The sequence below is a fragment of the Orycteropus afer genome, unplaced genomic scaffold (genome assembly GCF_000298275.1).
Source record: "Orycteropus afer afer isolate SDZICR_OR568_19922 unplaced genomic scaffold, OryAfe1.0 scaffold00137, whole genome shotgun sequence".
NCBI classification, from domain to species: Eukaryota; Metazoa; Chordata; class Mammalia; order Tubulidentata; family Orycteropodidae; genus Orycteropus; species Orycteropus afer.
The window spans coordinates 6,406,960-6,422,619 of record NW_006921724.1 but is presented as its reverse complement, the minus strand read 5'-3'; the positions used below and the strand labels follow the sequence as shown (position 1 = coordinate 6,422,619).

Below are 15,660 nucleotides of genomic sequence, written 5' to 3'. Positions count from 1 at the left end.
ACTGTGTCAATCCATCTTGTTAAGGGCCTTCCTCTTATTCACTGACCCTCCACTTTACCAAACATATCCTTCTCCAGAGGGTGGTCCCTTCTGACCACAAGACCAAAGTAGGTGAGACAAAGTCTGGCCATTCTCACTTCCAAGGAGTATTCTGGCTGCACTTCTTCCAGGACAGATTTGTTCATTCTTCTGTCAGTCCATGGTATTTTCAGTACTCTCTATCAACATCACAATTCAAAGACATCAACTCTTCTTCAATCTTCCTTATTCATAATCCAGCTTTCACATGCAAATGAGGCAATTGAAAATACCATTGCTGGGGTCAGGAACATCTTAGTCTTCAAGGTGACATCTTTGCTTGCTAACGCTTCAAAGAAGTCTTTTGTGGTAAATTTGCCCAGTATTGAAAAATGTCCACCTTCTAGTTAGCAGTCAAATGCCTTAGGCACTACACCAGGAGAGCTCCTTATTGAACAATGCAAGAAGTACCAAAAACAGATGAAAGGAACACTCAGAGTCACTGTACCAAAAAGAATTGATTGACATTCAATCATTTCAGGAGGTAGCATGTGATAAAGAAGCAATGGTATTGGAGGAAGAAGTCCAAGCTTCACTGAAAGAATTGGTGAAAAACAAGGCTCTGGGAATAGATGGAATACCCATGGAGATGTATCAACAAACGGATGCAGCTCTGGGAGGTGCTTATCTGCCTATGCCAGGAAATTTGAAAACAGCCACCTGGCCAACCAACTGCAAGAAATCCATATTTGTGACCATTCCAAAAAAGGTGATCCAATATCAAACAATCCATTAATATCATATGCAAGTAAAATCTTGAAGATAACTTAAAAATGATTGCAGCAGTATATTGATAGGAGACTTCCAAGAAGCACAAGCTGAATTTAGAACAGGATGTGCTGATGTCAAATAGATCTTAGCTGAAAGCAAACAATACCAGAAAGATGTTTATTTATGTTTTCTTGACTATGAAAAGACATTCAACTGTGTAGATCATAAAAAATTATGGATAACATTGTAAATAAAGAATATTTATTTCTACTCTTAAAGAACTCGTACATAGATAGATCAAGAGGCTTCATTCAAACAGAACAAGAGGATATTAGATGGCTTAAAATTAGGAAGGAGGTGCCTGAGGGTTGTATCCTTTCACTATACTTATTCAAGCTGTATGCTGGGCAAATAATCTGAGAAGCTGGACTATAAGAAAGAAGAATGTGACACCAGGATTGGAGGAAGACTATCAACTTATGATATGCAGATGATACACCCTTGCTTGCTGAAAGTGAAGATGACTTGAAGCACTTACTGATGAAGATCAAAAACTATAGTCTTCAGTACGGATTATACCTCAACATAAAGAAAACAAAACTCCTCACAATTAGACCAGTAAGCAACATCATGATAAATGGAGAAAAGATTGAAGTTGTCAACGATTTCATTTTACTTAGATCCACAATCAACACTAATGGAAGTAGCTGTCAATAAATCAGTCATATTGCACTAGGCAAATCTGCTGCAAACACTTCTTTAAAGTATTGAAGAACAAAGATGTCACTTTGAAGACTAAGGTGCACATAACCCAAGCCATAGTATTTTCAATGGCCTCATATGTGTATGAAAGCCAAACAATGAATAAGGAAGACCAAAGAAAAAATGATACCTTTCACTTGTGGTGTTGCCAAAGAATACTGAAAATACCATGGACTGCCAGAAGAATAAACAAATCTGTCCTGGAAGAAGTGCAGCCAGAATGTTCGTTAGAATCGAGAATGGCCAAACTTCATCTCACTTACTTTGGTCATGTGGTCAGAAGGGACCAATCCCTGGAGAAGGATATCATGCTTGGTAAAGTGGAGGGTCAGAGAAAAAGGAGAAGACCCTTTACAAAATGGACTGACATGTTAGGTGCAATGATGGGCTCAGGCATACCAAGGATTGTGGGAATGTTGCAGGACCATGAAGTGTTTCATTCTTTGTAGTTAAGGTCTCTATGGGTCATTATTGACTTAAAGGCACCTCACAATAATAACAACTCCTACCTTATTGATTATCTTATTTTCTGAAATTTTATGTTTACAACAATAGCAAAAAATCTACTATCCAATTATTTTATATATTAACAACTTACCTCTGACAGTAACAAATGCCAAAGTATAAGGTCAGAATAACACTCACTGTGATGGTTAAGGTTATGTGTCAACCTGACTAGGCCATGACTCTCAGTAGTTTGGCAGATATGTAACAATGTAATTTGGCAGTTATGTAAAGAGGTCAACATCCTCCATTTTCACATAACAACCTGGTCTTTGGAACCTAACCATGTCAGTAACTGAGAAGTAGGTATAGAAAACTTAAATACCTCAATAACAAAACATTAAACAATGAAAAAAAGTGGGCAAAGAACATGAACAGGGACTTCATCTCCATATGGCTAACAAACACATGAAGAGATGCTCACAATCACTAGCCATTTGAGAGATGTGAATCTAAACTACAATGAGTTACCATCTTATCTCTGCCAAAATGGCACTGGTCAAAAAAACAGAAAACACCAAATAGTGGTGAAGGTGTGGGGAGATTGGAACTCTTATATATTGCTGGTGGATCATAAAATGGTACAACTACTATGGAAAATAATATAGCACTTCCTCAAAAAGTGAGAAATAGAAATACTATATGATCTAGCAATCCTATTCCTAGGTATATGCACTGGAGACACAAGAACGATGACACAGATACACGCACACTCATGTTCATTGTAGCATTATTCATAATAGCAAAAAGATGTAAACAATCTAAGTGTTCTTCAATGGATAAATGAATAAACAAAATGTGATACATGCATATAATGGAATACTTTGCAACAATAAGGAATAGTAATGAGTCAGTGAAACATAACATGTATAAATCTATAGGGCATCATGCTGAGTGAAATAAGTCAAGCACATAAGGACAAATATTTTATATTACTACTTTTACAACAACAACTACTTTTATAAAAAGTCAATAATATGTTTAAACACGGAAAGCAACATTCATTGATAGCTACTAGAGTGAGAAGGGGAAGCAAGGGAGAATTACTCACTATATAGTAGATGTGTGTTAATCATGGTGAAGGGAAAGGCAATACACAATATGGGGGAAGTCAGTATGATGTGCACAAGGTAAATGAAGACACTGAGAGGTATGCAAGAATAAAGGACAACTAGAACTCTGGTAGCATAGTGCCTAAAGCATTTGACTGCTAACCAGAAGGCTGGATGTTCAAACTCACCAGCCACTCTTCCAAAGCAAGACTGGGCAACCTACTTCCGTAGGGATACTACCTTGGAAACCCAAGAAGGCGTCACTATGAGTTGGATCTGACTCAACAGCAGTGAGGTTTTTTTTTGTTTTGTTTTTTGTTTCTTTAATGATAAATGCTGTAACATATACAATCCTGCAACAACAGTAATAATAACCTAAAATTGTGAGTGGTTACATAGGTATATATAAATGCTATATAGGTGTGAGAAGGCATATGGGAACACATGTGTGTGCATATGTAGGTATAATTGTGGGCATTTGTATATACACATTTGTATGTGCTGCATGTATATAGTAGAGTACATAGGGGACATAGTTATGGAAGCCTCTTAGACATATCCAAGTACCTCCTGGGCCTGAGTTACTGGGCTTAAAGAGTAAGGACCATCGTCTCAGGGGACATCTAGGTCAATTGGCATGTTTGTTGTTGTTGTTATATGCCGGGGAGTTGGAGCTGACTCATAACGACCCCTCCTTGGGTTTCTGAGGCAGTATCACTACTGAAGTAGATAGTCCAATCTTCCTTCCGAGGAGTGACTGGTGGGTTTGAACAGCCAGCCTTCTGGTTAGCAGTCAAGTGCCTTAGGCACTATGCTACCAGAGGTCCTAGTTCAAAAAGATAATGTTCTATATCCTCATTTGGTGAGTAGTATTTGGAATACAACTCTTCTATTTGGAGCAAAAGGGAGTGAAGGAAACAAAAGGCTCAAGGAGGAAATTAGTCCACAGGACAAATAGCCCACATGAACAATAGCCTCCTCTTCTAGCCTTAGACAAGAACTAGATGGTTCTCAGCTACCACTACCCACCTCTTTGAGAAAAGACATAATAGAAGGTCCTGGTTAGAATGGGAGAAACATGAAGAACAAAACTCAAATTCATAAAAAATTTCAGACTTTCTGGACTTATGAACACTGGAGGTACTCCCAAGATTAATGCTCATCCTTTTAATCTGGAATTGAAGCCAATCCCAGAAGTCACCTTGAGCCAAATAATACATAGGTCTATACAATAAACGCACTGGGCAAATCTGCTGCAAAAGACCTCTTTAAAGTGCTAACGAGCAAAGATGTCTCCTTGAAAACTAAGGTGCACCTAACCCAAGCCATGGTATTTTCAATCACCTCATATGCATGTGAGAGCTGGATAATGAACAAGAAAGACCAAAAAAGAGTTGATGCTTTTGAGTTGTGGTGTTGACAAAGAATACTGAGAGTACCAGGGACTGCCAAAAGAACTAACAAATCTGTTCTGGAGGAAGTGCCGCTGGAATGCTCTTTGTAAGCGAGAATGGCCAGACTTCATCTCACCTATTTTGGTCATGTTGTCAAAAGGGACCGTGCTCTGGAGAAGGATATCATGCTGGGTAAAGTGGATGGTCAATGAAAAAGGGGAAGGCTTTCAACAAAATGGATTGGCACTGGCTGCAATGATGGGCTCAGGTTTAGCAAGGAACATGAGGCTGGCACAGGACCAGGCAGTGTTTCGTTCTATTGTACATAGGGTCACTATGAGTTACAGACAATTCAACAACACCTAACAACAACAACAAACAACATATGAGGCATATGCACTTTAGAATAATCAACTAACTACATGAGACCAAAAGGGCAGCATTTGCCCTCCGGCAAAGATGAGAAGGCAAAAATGGTCAAGGAAACTAGAGGGATGGAAATGAGGAAGGCAGAGTAGAAATGGGGAGAGTACTGACACATTGCCGGAATGGCTACCGATGTCATGGAAAAATTTGTGTATAAGTTGTTGAATGAGAAACTAATATGCTGTCCAAACTTTCACCTAAAACACAATAAAATCTTAAAATTAAAAACAAAAAGATTAAGTATCTTGTCAAAGGCCACACCACTTGTAAATTTTATAATATAATTAATATAATACCAAAGAATAATACTTAAAAAAAATATATAGTCTAGGCATCCTTATGGAGCAGTTCTACTCTGCTATATAGGTTTACTATGAGTAGGAACTGACAGTACACAACAACAACATATCTATATTACAAAGAAAAATATTTGGAAAAAGCAGCAGTCCCATTCTGCATAACACCATCTGCTTTGACTTTAATGAGACAGACATACAAGAATCAAAAACAAAGGTGAGAAGAAATTATAGTGTTTTACAGAGGTCTCCTATTTTCTTTCAAGGAAAATATTTGATTCCTAAACATTACGTTCCTTTAAACTTCCACTATGGTAAATGCTGTAACATTGTTGTTGTTAGTGGCCATCAAGTTGGCCCCCTACTCACACGATCCCATGAGCAACAGGATTGGACAACTGTGATTGTTTTCATTGGCTAATTTTCAGAAGTAGATCACCAGACCTTCCTTTGTAGACTGTCTTAGTCTAGAGGTTGTGCTGATACCAAAGAGTCACAAAAACGGCAATAGAAGCTTTTGGTGTTTTCCTTTTTATTTATTAAAGAATACATTGCCCATTTCCAATTTTTTCATGACATTTGTGGTACATGAAATACATTCCTCCAAAGCATAGTCTCCATCTAACTGATTTAAAGGCATAACAACAGCCTGATAAGGGAACAGACAAAAACAAATGCTTTATGTAAACATTCAACACTATTTAGGAAGGTGCCCATCAGCATTAGAACTTAATCTTTTTTTTTTTATTGTAATTTGGGTGAAAGTTTAAAAAGCAAATTCATTTTCCATACAGTAGTTCATGCACTTAATCTTATTTTTAACATATGAAGTAAGTGTTCTGATTTGCCAAACAATTTTAGAAGTCTGATTTACTCCTAATATCTATCCTCTTATTTCACCAATAGCCCGTAATAATGCCTCATATATTCAACATACATAAATATTCTTCTCAATGTGATTTAAGATAATAAAATCATTTTTAAATCATGGCAAAATATAGACTTGTCTATCACTTATATTGGAATAGCAAGCAGGAGTGTTGAGTGATGAGAAATTTTACCATGATGAATTTGCATCTTTTACTTAGCAATGTTTAGGAATTCACTAAAATCTTGACACATTTTAAAAGCCAAATTCTACTCTGGAAGCTGGGAAAATTAATTCTTTCTCTCGATATAAAAGATCAGTTCCAATGACTCCAACATCACCCATTCTAGATAATGTTGGCAAAGTTTCAGCCCAGTGCTAGGATGAACTATTGACATCTTCATGTTGTGAACTGTCAGCCAAGCACCAACTGGAGTCCAAGTAAAGTCTTTACTATACCAGTGTTACATTCCTGACCGTCCTAGGACTGGTCGTAATAAAAGAAACATGTGGACGAGTTGCTGGGACCCGCTGATGTTCATCAGGTACCTGATAACAAAGAGAAAGGGTTGATTTAATTAGCTGACATCACTATAAAATGTACATTGAGAAGAAAACTTCGCTCATCAGATAGAAGAAAATTAGGATGTGAGAAGGAAAAAATATACATTTAAATATCTTCTTCCTTCACTCCATTATTTTCAACAACACACACTCTAGGTGTTTTCCAAGTCCAGGGCTAAAAGCAATCCAATCCAAAATAGTCTGGTATCTGTTTTTATGAAGGCAAATGACAGAAAGTTTCAGTCTTTTGTTAGTTTGTTTCAATTTTCCTATGGAAGTTGTAGCTTTACACAGCTAGATTTTGTATGAAAATGTAAACTAGTTTTAATCTTATTTATATAGGACACATTCTTTCTAAAGGAGAGAACAGTGTCAGAAGAACTGACTCCAAATAGATTACTCATCTGAGACATTTGCAGGACTTGATGCTATCAGGGATACACTCAGTCCATGGCATTCTCATTGTGAAATTAATCCCAAACAAGCCATTGAATTCTCCAAAAGGGCCAATGCCTGCCTGATACTTTTGTCTCATTAAAAAGCGTGAGGAGCTGGGGTGGCATAGTGCTGAAGCACTAAGGTTGACTGTTTAGACCCAGCCACTTCACAGGAGAAAGATGTGAAAATCTGCTTCCGTAAAGATTTTTAGCCTTGGAAACCCTATGGGGCAGTTCTACCCTGTCCTATAGGGTCTCCACGAGTTAGAATCCACATGACAGCAATGGGTTTGTTTTTCGATTTATTAAAATGTGTGAAATGTTTTTCCTGCCAGTTCTGAGAAAGCTAGCTCAGATTCTATGGCACTGTAGTGGTGCTTAACATCTTAAATAATGTAACTAGGCACAATAAATTATTTACATTGCAGTGGAATGTCAGTAATTCTTGAGGATGGAATCACTGGTTCATGGTTTTAATTTATTGACTCCCAATAGCACAAAGAAAGTGAGAGGGCTGATGGAACTATTTCAGAAACATGCCAGAAGAAGCCCAGCCTTCTGCTGAGAATGTGCTTGCAGCTTTTGCTGTTGTTTACCTTTTGTTTTCACCAATGGGTTGCACAAACGTATTGTTGCTTGCTAAATTTATCAAGAGTTTATTTTTATTTATCTTAATAGTGGAATGATCAGTAGGGGGGATTTGATCCAGGTTTCAAGTTGTTCATATGCTCACATTCCAAAACTGACAAACTCAGGAGAGAAGGAAAGACAGAATTGCCTAAAATAAACAAAAAAAAATTGACTGACAGCAAGTTGAGAATCAGAAAGGGGAAAGGAGAAGAAAGTTATTCATTTAAATATTCATCAAGATTCACAACATTTGCAAACCCTATTGCTTCATATAAAAATAAAAGCTGCTTACCTTTACCCATTAACTGAGCATAATTTTTAGTAAGAATTTCTAATTTTATTTATTTTCCAATTTGTTCCAGCTGTAGTTACACAATTTTTCATGTGACAAAATCACCTATCTAGAAAATAATGTCAGGATTATATATCCTAACTATAGATTCAACCTAATACTCATTGTCAGCTTGGCATACTGTGGTGACTTGCATGCTACTATGGTGTTGGAAGCTGTGCCACCAGTATTTCAAATACCATCAGTGCCAGCCATGGTGGACAGGTTTCAGCACATCTTCCAGACTAAGAAAGACTAAGGAGAAGGAGATAGGAGTCTACTTCTGAAAGAATTGACCACTGAAAACCAGTGAAACATAGTCTGATATAGTGCCAGAAGATGACCCTGTCAGGTTGGAAGGCACTCAAAATATGACTGGGGAAGAGCTGCTTCCTCAAAGTAGAGTCAGCCTTAATGATGTGGATGAGGTGAAGCTTTAAGGATCTTCATCTACTGATGTGTCACAACTCAAAATGGGAAGAAACAGCTGGAAATAGCCATTAATAATCAGAACATGGAATGTATGAAGTATTAATCTAGGAAAATTGGAAGTTGTCAAAAAAGAAATGGTATACATAAAGGTCAATATCCTAGACACTAGTGAGTTGAAATGGACTGGCATCAGCCATTTTGAATCAGGCAATCATATAGTCTACTATGCCAGAAATGACAAATTAAAGAGGGGTGGTGTCACATTCATTGTCGAAAAGAGCATTTCAAGATCTATCCTGAAATACAATGCTGTCAGTAATAGGATAATACTCACATGCCTACAAGGAACACCAGTTAATATAAGTACTATTCAAATTTACACACCAACCACTAAAGCCAAGGATGAAGAAACTGCAGATGTTTACCAACCTCTGCAGTCTGAAATTGATCAAACATACAATCAAGATGCACTGGTAATTGCTGATGATATGAATACAAAATTTGGAAATAAAGAAGAAGTAACAATATTTGGAAAATATCTGTTTGTGAGAGAAATAAGATCATCTGGAGATCATGTGATAGAATTTTTCAAGACTAAAAACTTATTCATTGAAAACAAATTTTCTCAACAATATACATGGTGACTATACATGTGGACCTCACCAGATGGAATACACAAGAATCAAATTGACTACATCTGTGACAAGAAATACTGGAGAAGCTCAATATCATCAGTCAGAACAAGACCATGGTCCAACTGTGGAACAGACCATCAACTGTTCATATGAAAGTTTGGATTGAAGTTGAAGAAAATTAAAACAAGTATACAAGAGTCCCATCTGAATTTGGAGACCATCTGAAAAATAGATTTGGCAAAATGGACACCAATGACAGAAAAAAAGACAAGCTGTGGGAAGACATCAAGGACATCATATAAGAAAAGGTAATTAAAAAGGCAAGAAAGAAAAGACCAAACGGATGTCAGAAAAGACTCTGAAACTTGCTCTTGAATGGAGAGTAACTAAAACAAACAGAAAAAATGATCACGTAAATGAGCTGAACAGAAAATTTCAAAGGGTGGCTCAAGAAAACAAAGTAAATTTTACAAAGTAAAGTGTTATGATAAACATGCAAAGATCTGGATGGAGTTAGAAATTTGAAAGGAAAGAATACACTCAAGGTGAAAGGAGTGAAGAAAAAAATTCAAGCCTCAAGTTATAATATTGAAGAATTATATGGGTAAAATATTGAATGACACAGAAAGCATCAAAGGAAGATAGAAGGAGTGCACAGTCATTGTACTAAAAAGAATTGGTCAATATTCAGCCATTTGAGGAGGTAGCATATTATCAAGAACTGATGGTACTGAAGGAAGAAGTCCAAGCTGCATTGAAGGCATTGATGTAAAACAAGATTCCAGGAATTTATGGAATAGTAATTGAGATGTTTCAACAAACAGATGTTACATTAGAAGCACTCATGTGTCTATGCCAAGAAATTTGGAAGACACCTACCTGACCAACCAACTGGAAGAGATCCATATTTGTATCCATCACAAAAAAGGTGATCCAATAGAATGCAGATATTATCTAACAATATCATTAATATCACACACAAGTAAAATTTTGCTGAAAATATTTCAAAACCAGTTGCAGTAGTACTTCAACAGGAGACTGCCAAAAATTAAAGCTGGATTCAGAAAAGAACATGGAACAAGGGATATCATTGCTGTCAGATAGACCTTGGCTGAAAGCAAAGAATATCAGAAAGATGTTTACCTGTGTTTTGTTGATTATGCAAAAGTATGATTGTGTGGTTAATTATTCCATAATATTATGCATATCATTGCAAAGAATAGGAATTTCAGAACTCTTAAATGCACTCATGTGAAACCTGTACATAGACCAAGAGGCAGTCATTCTAACAGAATACAGGGGTTACTACGTAAAATAAGGAAAGGTGTGTATCAGGGTTGTATTCTTTCACCATAATAATCCAATTTGTATACTGACCAAATAATCTGGGAAGCTGGACTATATGAAGAACACGGCATCAGGATTGGAGGAAGACTCATTAGCAACATGCAATATGCAGATGACACAACCTTGCTTGCTGAAAGTGAAGATGACTTGAAGTACTTACTGATGAAGATCAGAGATTGCAGTCTTCAATATGGATTACACATCAACTTAAAGAAAACAAAAATCCTCACAACTGGACCAATAAGCAACATATGGTAAGTGGAGAAAAGATTGTCATTGTCAAGGATTTCCTTTTACTTGGATCTACAATCAATGCCCATGGAAACAGCAGTCAAGAAATCAAATGATGTAGTTCACTAGGAAAGTCTGCTGCAAGAGACCTCTTTAAAGTGTTAAAGAGTGAAGATATCACTTTGAAGACGACAGTGTGCCTGTTCCAAGCAATGGTATTTTCAATTGCCTCATATGCATGTGAAAGCTGGACAATGAATAATGAAGACTAAAGAATTAGGAGCTCTGGTAGCATAGTGCCTAAGGCACTTGACTGCTAACCAGAAAGCTGGCGGTTCATACCCACTAGCCACTCCTTGGAAGGAAGGTTGGACAATCTACTTCTGTAGTGATACTGCCTCAAAAACCCAAGGAGAGGTCTCTATGAGTCGGGTCTGACTTGATGGCACATAACAACCACAAAGAAGACTTGATGCATTTGAATTATGGTATTGCCAAAGAATCTTGAATATACCATGGATTGTCAGAAGAACCAACAAATCTGTCTTGAAAGAAATACAGCCAGAATGCTCCTTAAAAGTGAGTATGGATTCAAAATGGAGTCTTGTCAGTAATCACCAGGCTAAAGAAATACAGCCAGAATGCTCCTTAAAAGTGAGTATGGATTCAAAATGGAGTCTTGTCAGTAATCACCAGGCTAAAGAAATACAGCCAGAATGCTCCTTAAAAGTGAGTATGGATTCAAAATGGAGTCTTGTCAGTAATCACCAGGCAATTTCCCTCTAGCATCTTAGTGCTTGAAAAACTAGGTATAGCAGTTTGAATTAGGGATTTTGGTGCTCTGAACAGCTCACTGAATCAGAGTGCACCAAACTCAGAGACATAGAATTAGAGGAAAGGTACCGGGAAAGAAATTAAAGATCTACCTGGCGAAAAGTGGACAGGCAGCTGAGAAAGGCCATTAGAGACTTTGCTGGGGGAGCAACCAGCAGGCGAGAACAGCTACCTGAGACCACCCTAGATCAAGGCAGAAGATACCCCATATCAGCATACCAGCGACCACACCAATATACCAGCAAACACCCCATGGATCAACCTTCAGCACCTGATTTTATCAGTACTTGGGTTGGCTAGGGGCAAATGGGCACATGCAGCACCACTGAAACCCAAGCAGAGAGCTCATGGGTGCTCCCGGAGGGTGAGCTTGCTCCCCCCTCAGTGGATCACTGAATAGGCTTGGGTCAGCTTAGTGGCACTGAGAGGTCTGCACTTGTCTTTATCACAAATATCGGGCCACAGATTACTAGCAGGCACTCTCCCAACTCCAGCGCTGCTGAAACCCCATGCATCTTTGGCACGGGAGGTGGGCGGACTAACAGACAAATGCCTGAGCTGATCGTGGTCTGGGTAGGTTGGGCCAGTGCCACAGGCAGGCGAGGTGGAGAGAAAAACATCTGCGGCCGATTGCGGACCCGGGAAGTTGCCTTGGGTTGGCTTTTTGGTGCCGAGAGGCCTCAAGAGTGGGGTCTTTGCATGTATCTGAGCCTGGTGGGAAATGGCGACACCTTAACAACAGGAATCTTTCCTGAAATTGAGCCACGGGCTTGTAGTTAACAGTACGATGTCATCAGTAGCAGCCCACTCAAAGCCCTAGAAACCAACCCTATCAACAGCAAGCTTTCCCTCTTCTGCTCCCACCTTCTCCACCAATAATTTCATCCAATAGAAGAAACTATATTCAACCAACATAAAACCTCCCAGTTCGAACTCAAAACCCTCTTTACAACAAACAGAACCTCATATCCACATTCCACACAGTGATTCCACCATCACAAAGAAAACTGCAGAGTGACCCAGCATACCTGAATCAATAATAAAATAAAATAAAATACACCAGCTTCACCTTTTCAAAATATTAAACTATAAAACCAAGACAAAACAAATCAGCATGTAACCAACAGTTTTAAAGACAACCTCAAAATGTCTAGGAAACAAGAAGCAACCCCAAATGAAACAAAACAGAACAACAACAAAAAAAAACAGGACAAGGCATTAGAAGCAAAACTACAAACAAAGGTCTCATTATACGTGGAGGAAGAGGAGGCAATAGAATTATCTGAGAAGGAATTTAGAAGATATGTTTATAGAGCTTTATAAGAGCATAAGGAAACCCCAAACAGAAACAAGGAGATCATGGACAGTTCCCTGGAGGAACTCAGGAAAATCATTCAGGAAAAGAATACTAAGATTAATGCACAATAAGAACTCATACAAAAACAGCAATTAGAAATGCAGAAGATGACTACTGAAATGCAGAGCATGAGTACCAAAATGATAGAACTACACAACATAGTAGAAGACAAAAGAGTAGATTAGAACTGGCTGAAGAACACATATCCCATCTAGAAGACAAATCCCTGGACAATAGCCTGTATGAAGAAAAATCAGGACAAAGATTTAAGAGAAATGAAGAGAACCTAAGAAATATATGTGATGACAAGAGATGAAACAATATAAGACTCATTGGAATTCCAGAACAAGAAGAGGTGAAAAACACTACTGAAAAAATTGTGAAAGACCTGCTAACAGAAAACTTCCCCTATATCATGAAGGAAGAAAAGATATTTGAAGCTCAGGGAGCTCATAGAACCCCACACAAGATGGATCCCAAGAGAAAAACACCGAGGCATATTATAATCAAACTTTCCAAAACCAAAGACAAAGAAAAAATTTTGAGAGCTGCCCAAGAAAAAAGTAATATTACTTATAATAATCAAACAGTTAGGCTGGGCTCTGATTACTCAGCAGAAACCATGCAGGCAAGAAGGCAATGGGATAGTATATATAAAACACTAAAGGAAAATAACTTCCAACCAAGAATCCTATATCCAGCCAAATTATCGATCAACTAAGAGGGTGAAATCAAGGCACTCTCAGACAAACAGAAATTAAAGGATTTTGTGAAAACCAGACCAACCCTAAAAGAAATGCTTAAGGAAGTCCTTCCAATAGAGAACCCACAACAGAGATCAACAAAACCAGGATACGTGACATCAATACTAAAACCAAATCAGAAATAGATGTTCAAAATAAGACCATAAAACATTATACCTTAAAAACCAAGGAACTCCATCAGCACACAACAATAGCAACTAACTTATCAGTGGGAATAAAACTTCTAGGTACAGACCCTCAAATGGAGAGGAAAACATGACAATGTCTTTGCAGTGCGCACTGTTCTAAAAATGTAGAGACAAGAATGTACTCCAAGGTAACCACAGAGAAAAGTAACAATTCTAAGCAAATCCAGAAGTAAGGAAAGCATGTGGGTTTAATAAACACAAAACCAACTATAAAGAAGAAAAGGGAGAAAGCATTAGCCAACAAACCGAACTCAGCACAGAAAAGTAAAAGGACAAAAGAAACACCAATAACTCGACAAAAAAAAAAAAAAAAAAAAAAAAAAAGCAAAAAAGATCGACAAAAAAAAAAAAAAATAGAATGACAGCAATCAATTCATGCCTATCACTATTTACACGCAATGTGAATGGACTAAATGCACCTATCAAGAGAAAGAGAGTGGCAGACTGGTTAAGAAAAGAAGACCCATCGATATGCTACCTACAAGAGACCCACCTTAGACACAAAGATAAAAATAAATTAAGAGTTAAGAAATGGAAAAGAATATACCAAGCCAATGAAAACCAAAAAAGGGCAGGAATAGCAATATTGATTTCTGATAAAATAGACATTAAGGTGAAAAACATCATAAGAGACAAGGAGGGAGATTATATGATGCTGAAAGGGTTAATTGACAAAGAAGACATTACAATAATAAATATTTATGTACCCAGTGAAAGTGCTCCAAAATATGTGAAGCAAATATTAACTGAATTAAAAGGGATAATAGACAACTCTACAATAATAGTAGGAGACTTTAACACACCACTTTGAAGGAGGGACAGGTCAACTGGAAAAAAAAACTCAACAAAGATACAGAAGAACTCAACAGTACAATCAACCAACTGGACCTCATAGACATAAACAGAGCATTTCACTCAACAAAAACACAATTCACATTCTTTTCCAGTGCACATGGATCCTTCCCCAGAATAGACCATATGCTAGGACATAAAACAAGCCTCAATAAATTCAAAAACATTGAAATACTGCAAAGCATCTTCTTGCACCACAATGCTATAAAACTAGAAATTAATAATAGGAAGAGCAAGGAAAAAGCATTGAAGCTGAACAACTCACTGCTCCAAAACTATTGGGTTACAGAACAGATAAAAACTGAAATAAAAAAATTCCTAGAAACTAATGAGAATGAAGATACATCCTACCAAAATCTATGGGACACAGTGAAAGCAGTATTCAGAGGACAGTTTATAGCTATAAATGCATACATCAAAAAAGAAGAAAGAAACAAACTCAACACCTGACTCATCAACTCCAACAACTAGAAATAGAACAACAAAAGAATCCTACAGTATCTAGAAGCAAAGAAATAATAAAGGTCAGAGCATAAATAAATGAAACAGAAAACAAACAAACAAAAAAAAAACATAGAAAAAATCAACAAAACAAAGAGCTGCTTCTTCGAAAAGATTCATAAAACCATTATAAACCATTGGTACACATAACAAAAGAAAAGGAGAATATCAAAATCACAAGAATTATAAACAAAAATGGTGTCATCACAACAGAATCAACTGAAATAAAAAAGATACTGAAAGAATATTATGAAAAACTATACACCAATAGATTTGAGAAACTAGAAGAAATAGGCTAGAATCACAAGACCTACCTAAATTACCCACCCAGAAATAGAAACCTTGAACAGACTCATAGCAAGGGAAGAAATTGAACAGGTTTTTAAAAAAAAAAAAAAAAAAAAAACTTCCCACAATGAAAACCCTTGGCCCTGATGGCTTTACTGGAGAATTCTATCAAATATTC

General features: G+C 37.3%; 1 protein-coding gene across 1 annotated transcript in view; it reads right to left on the bottom strand.

Moving 5' to 3' along the window:
• Positions 1 to 6,544: 6,544 nt before the first annotated feature.
• Positions 6,545 to 15,660, bottom strand: part of IGSF5 (immunoglobulin superfamily member 5) — a 61,021-nt gene continuing 51,905 nt past the window's right edge. Inside the window, exon 8 of the mRNA XM_042781615.1 lies at positions 6,545 to 6,640. Coding sequence (XP_042637549.1) covers positions 6,545 to 6,640 — 96 coding nt within the window. The remainder of the gene's footprint in view (positions 6,641 to 15,660) is intronic.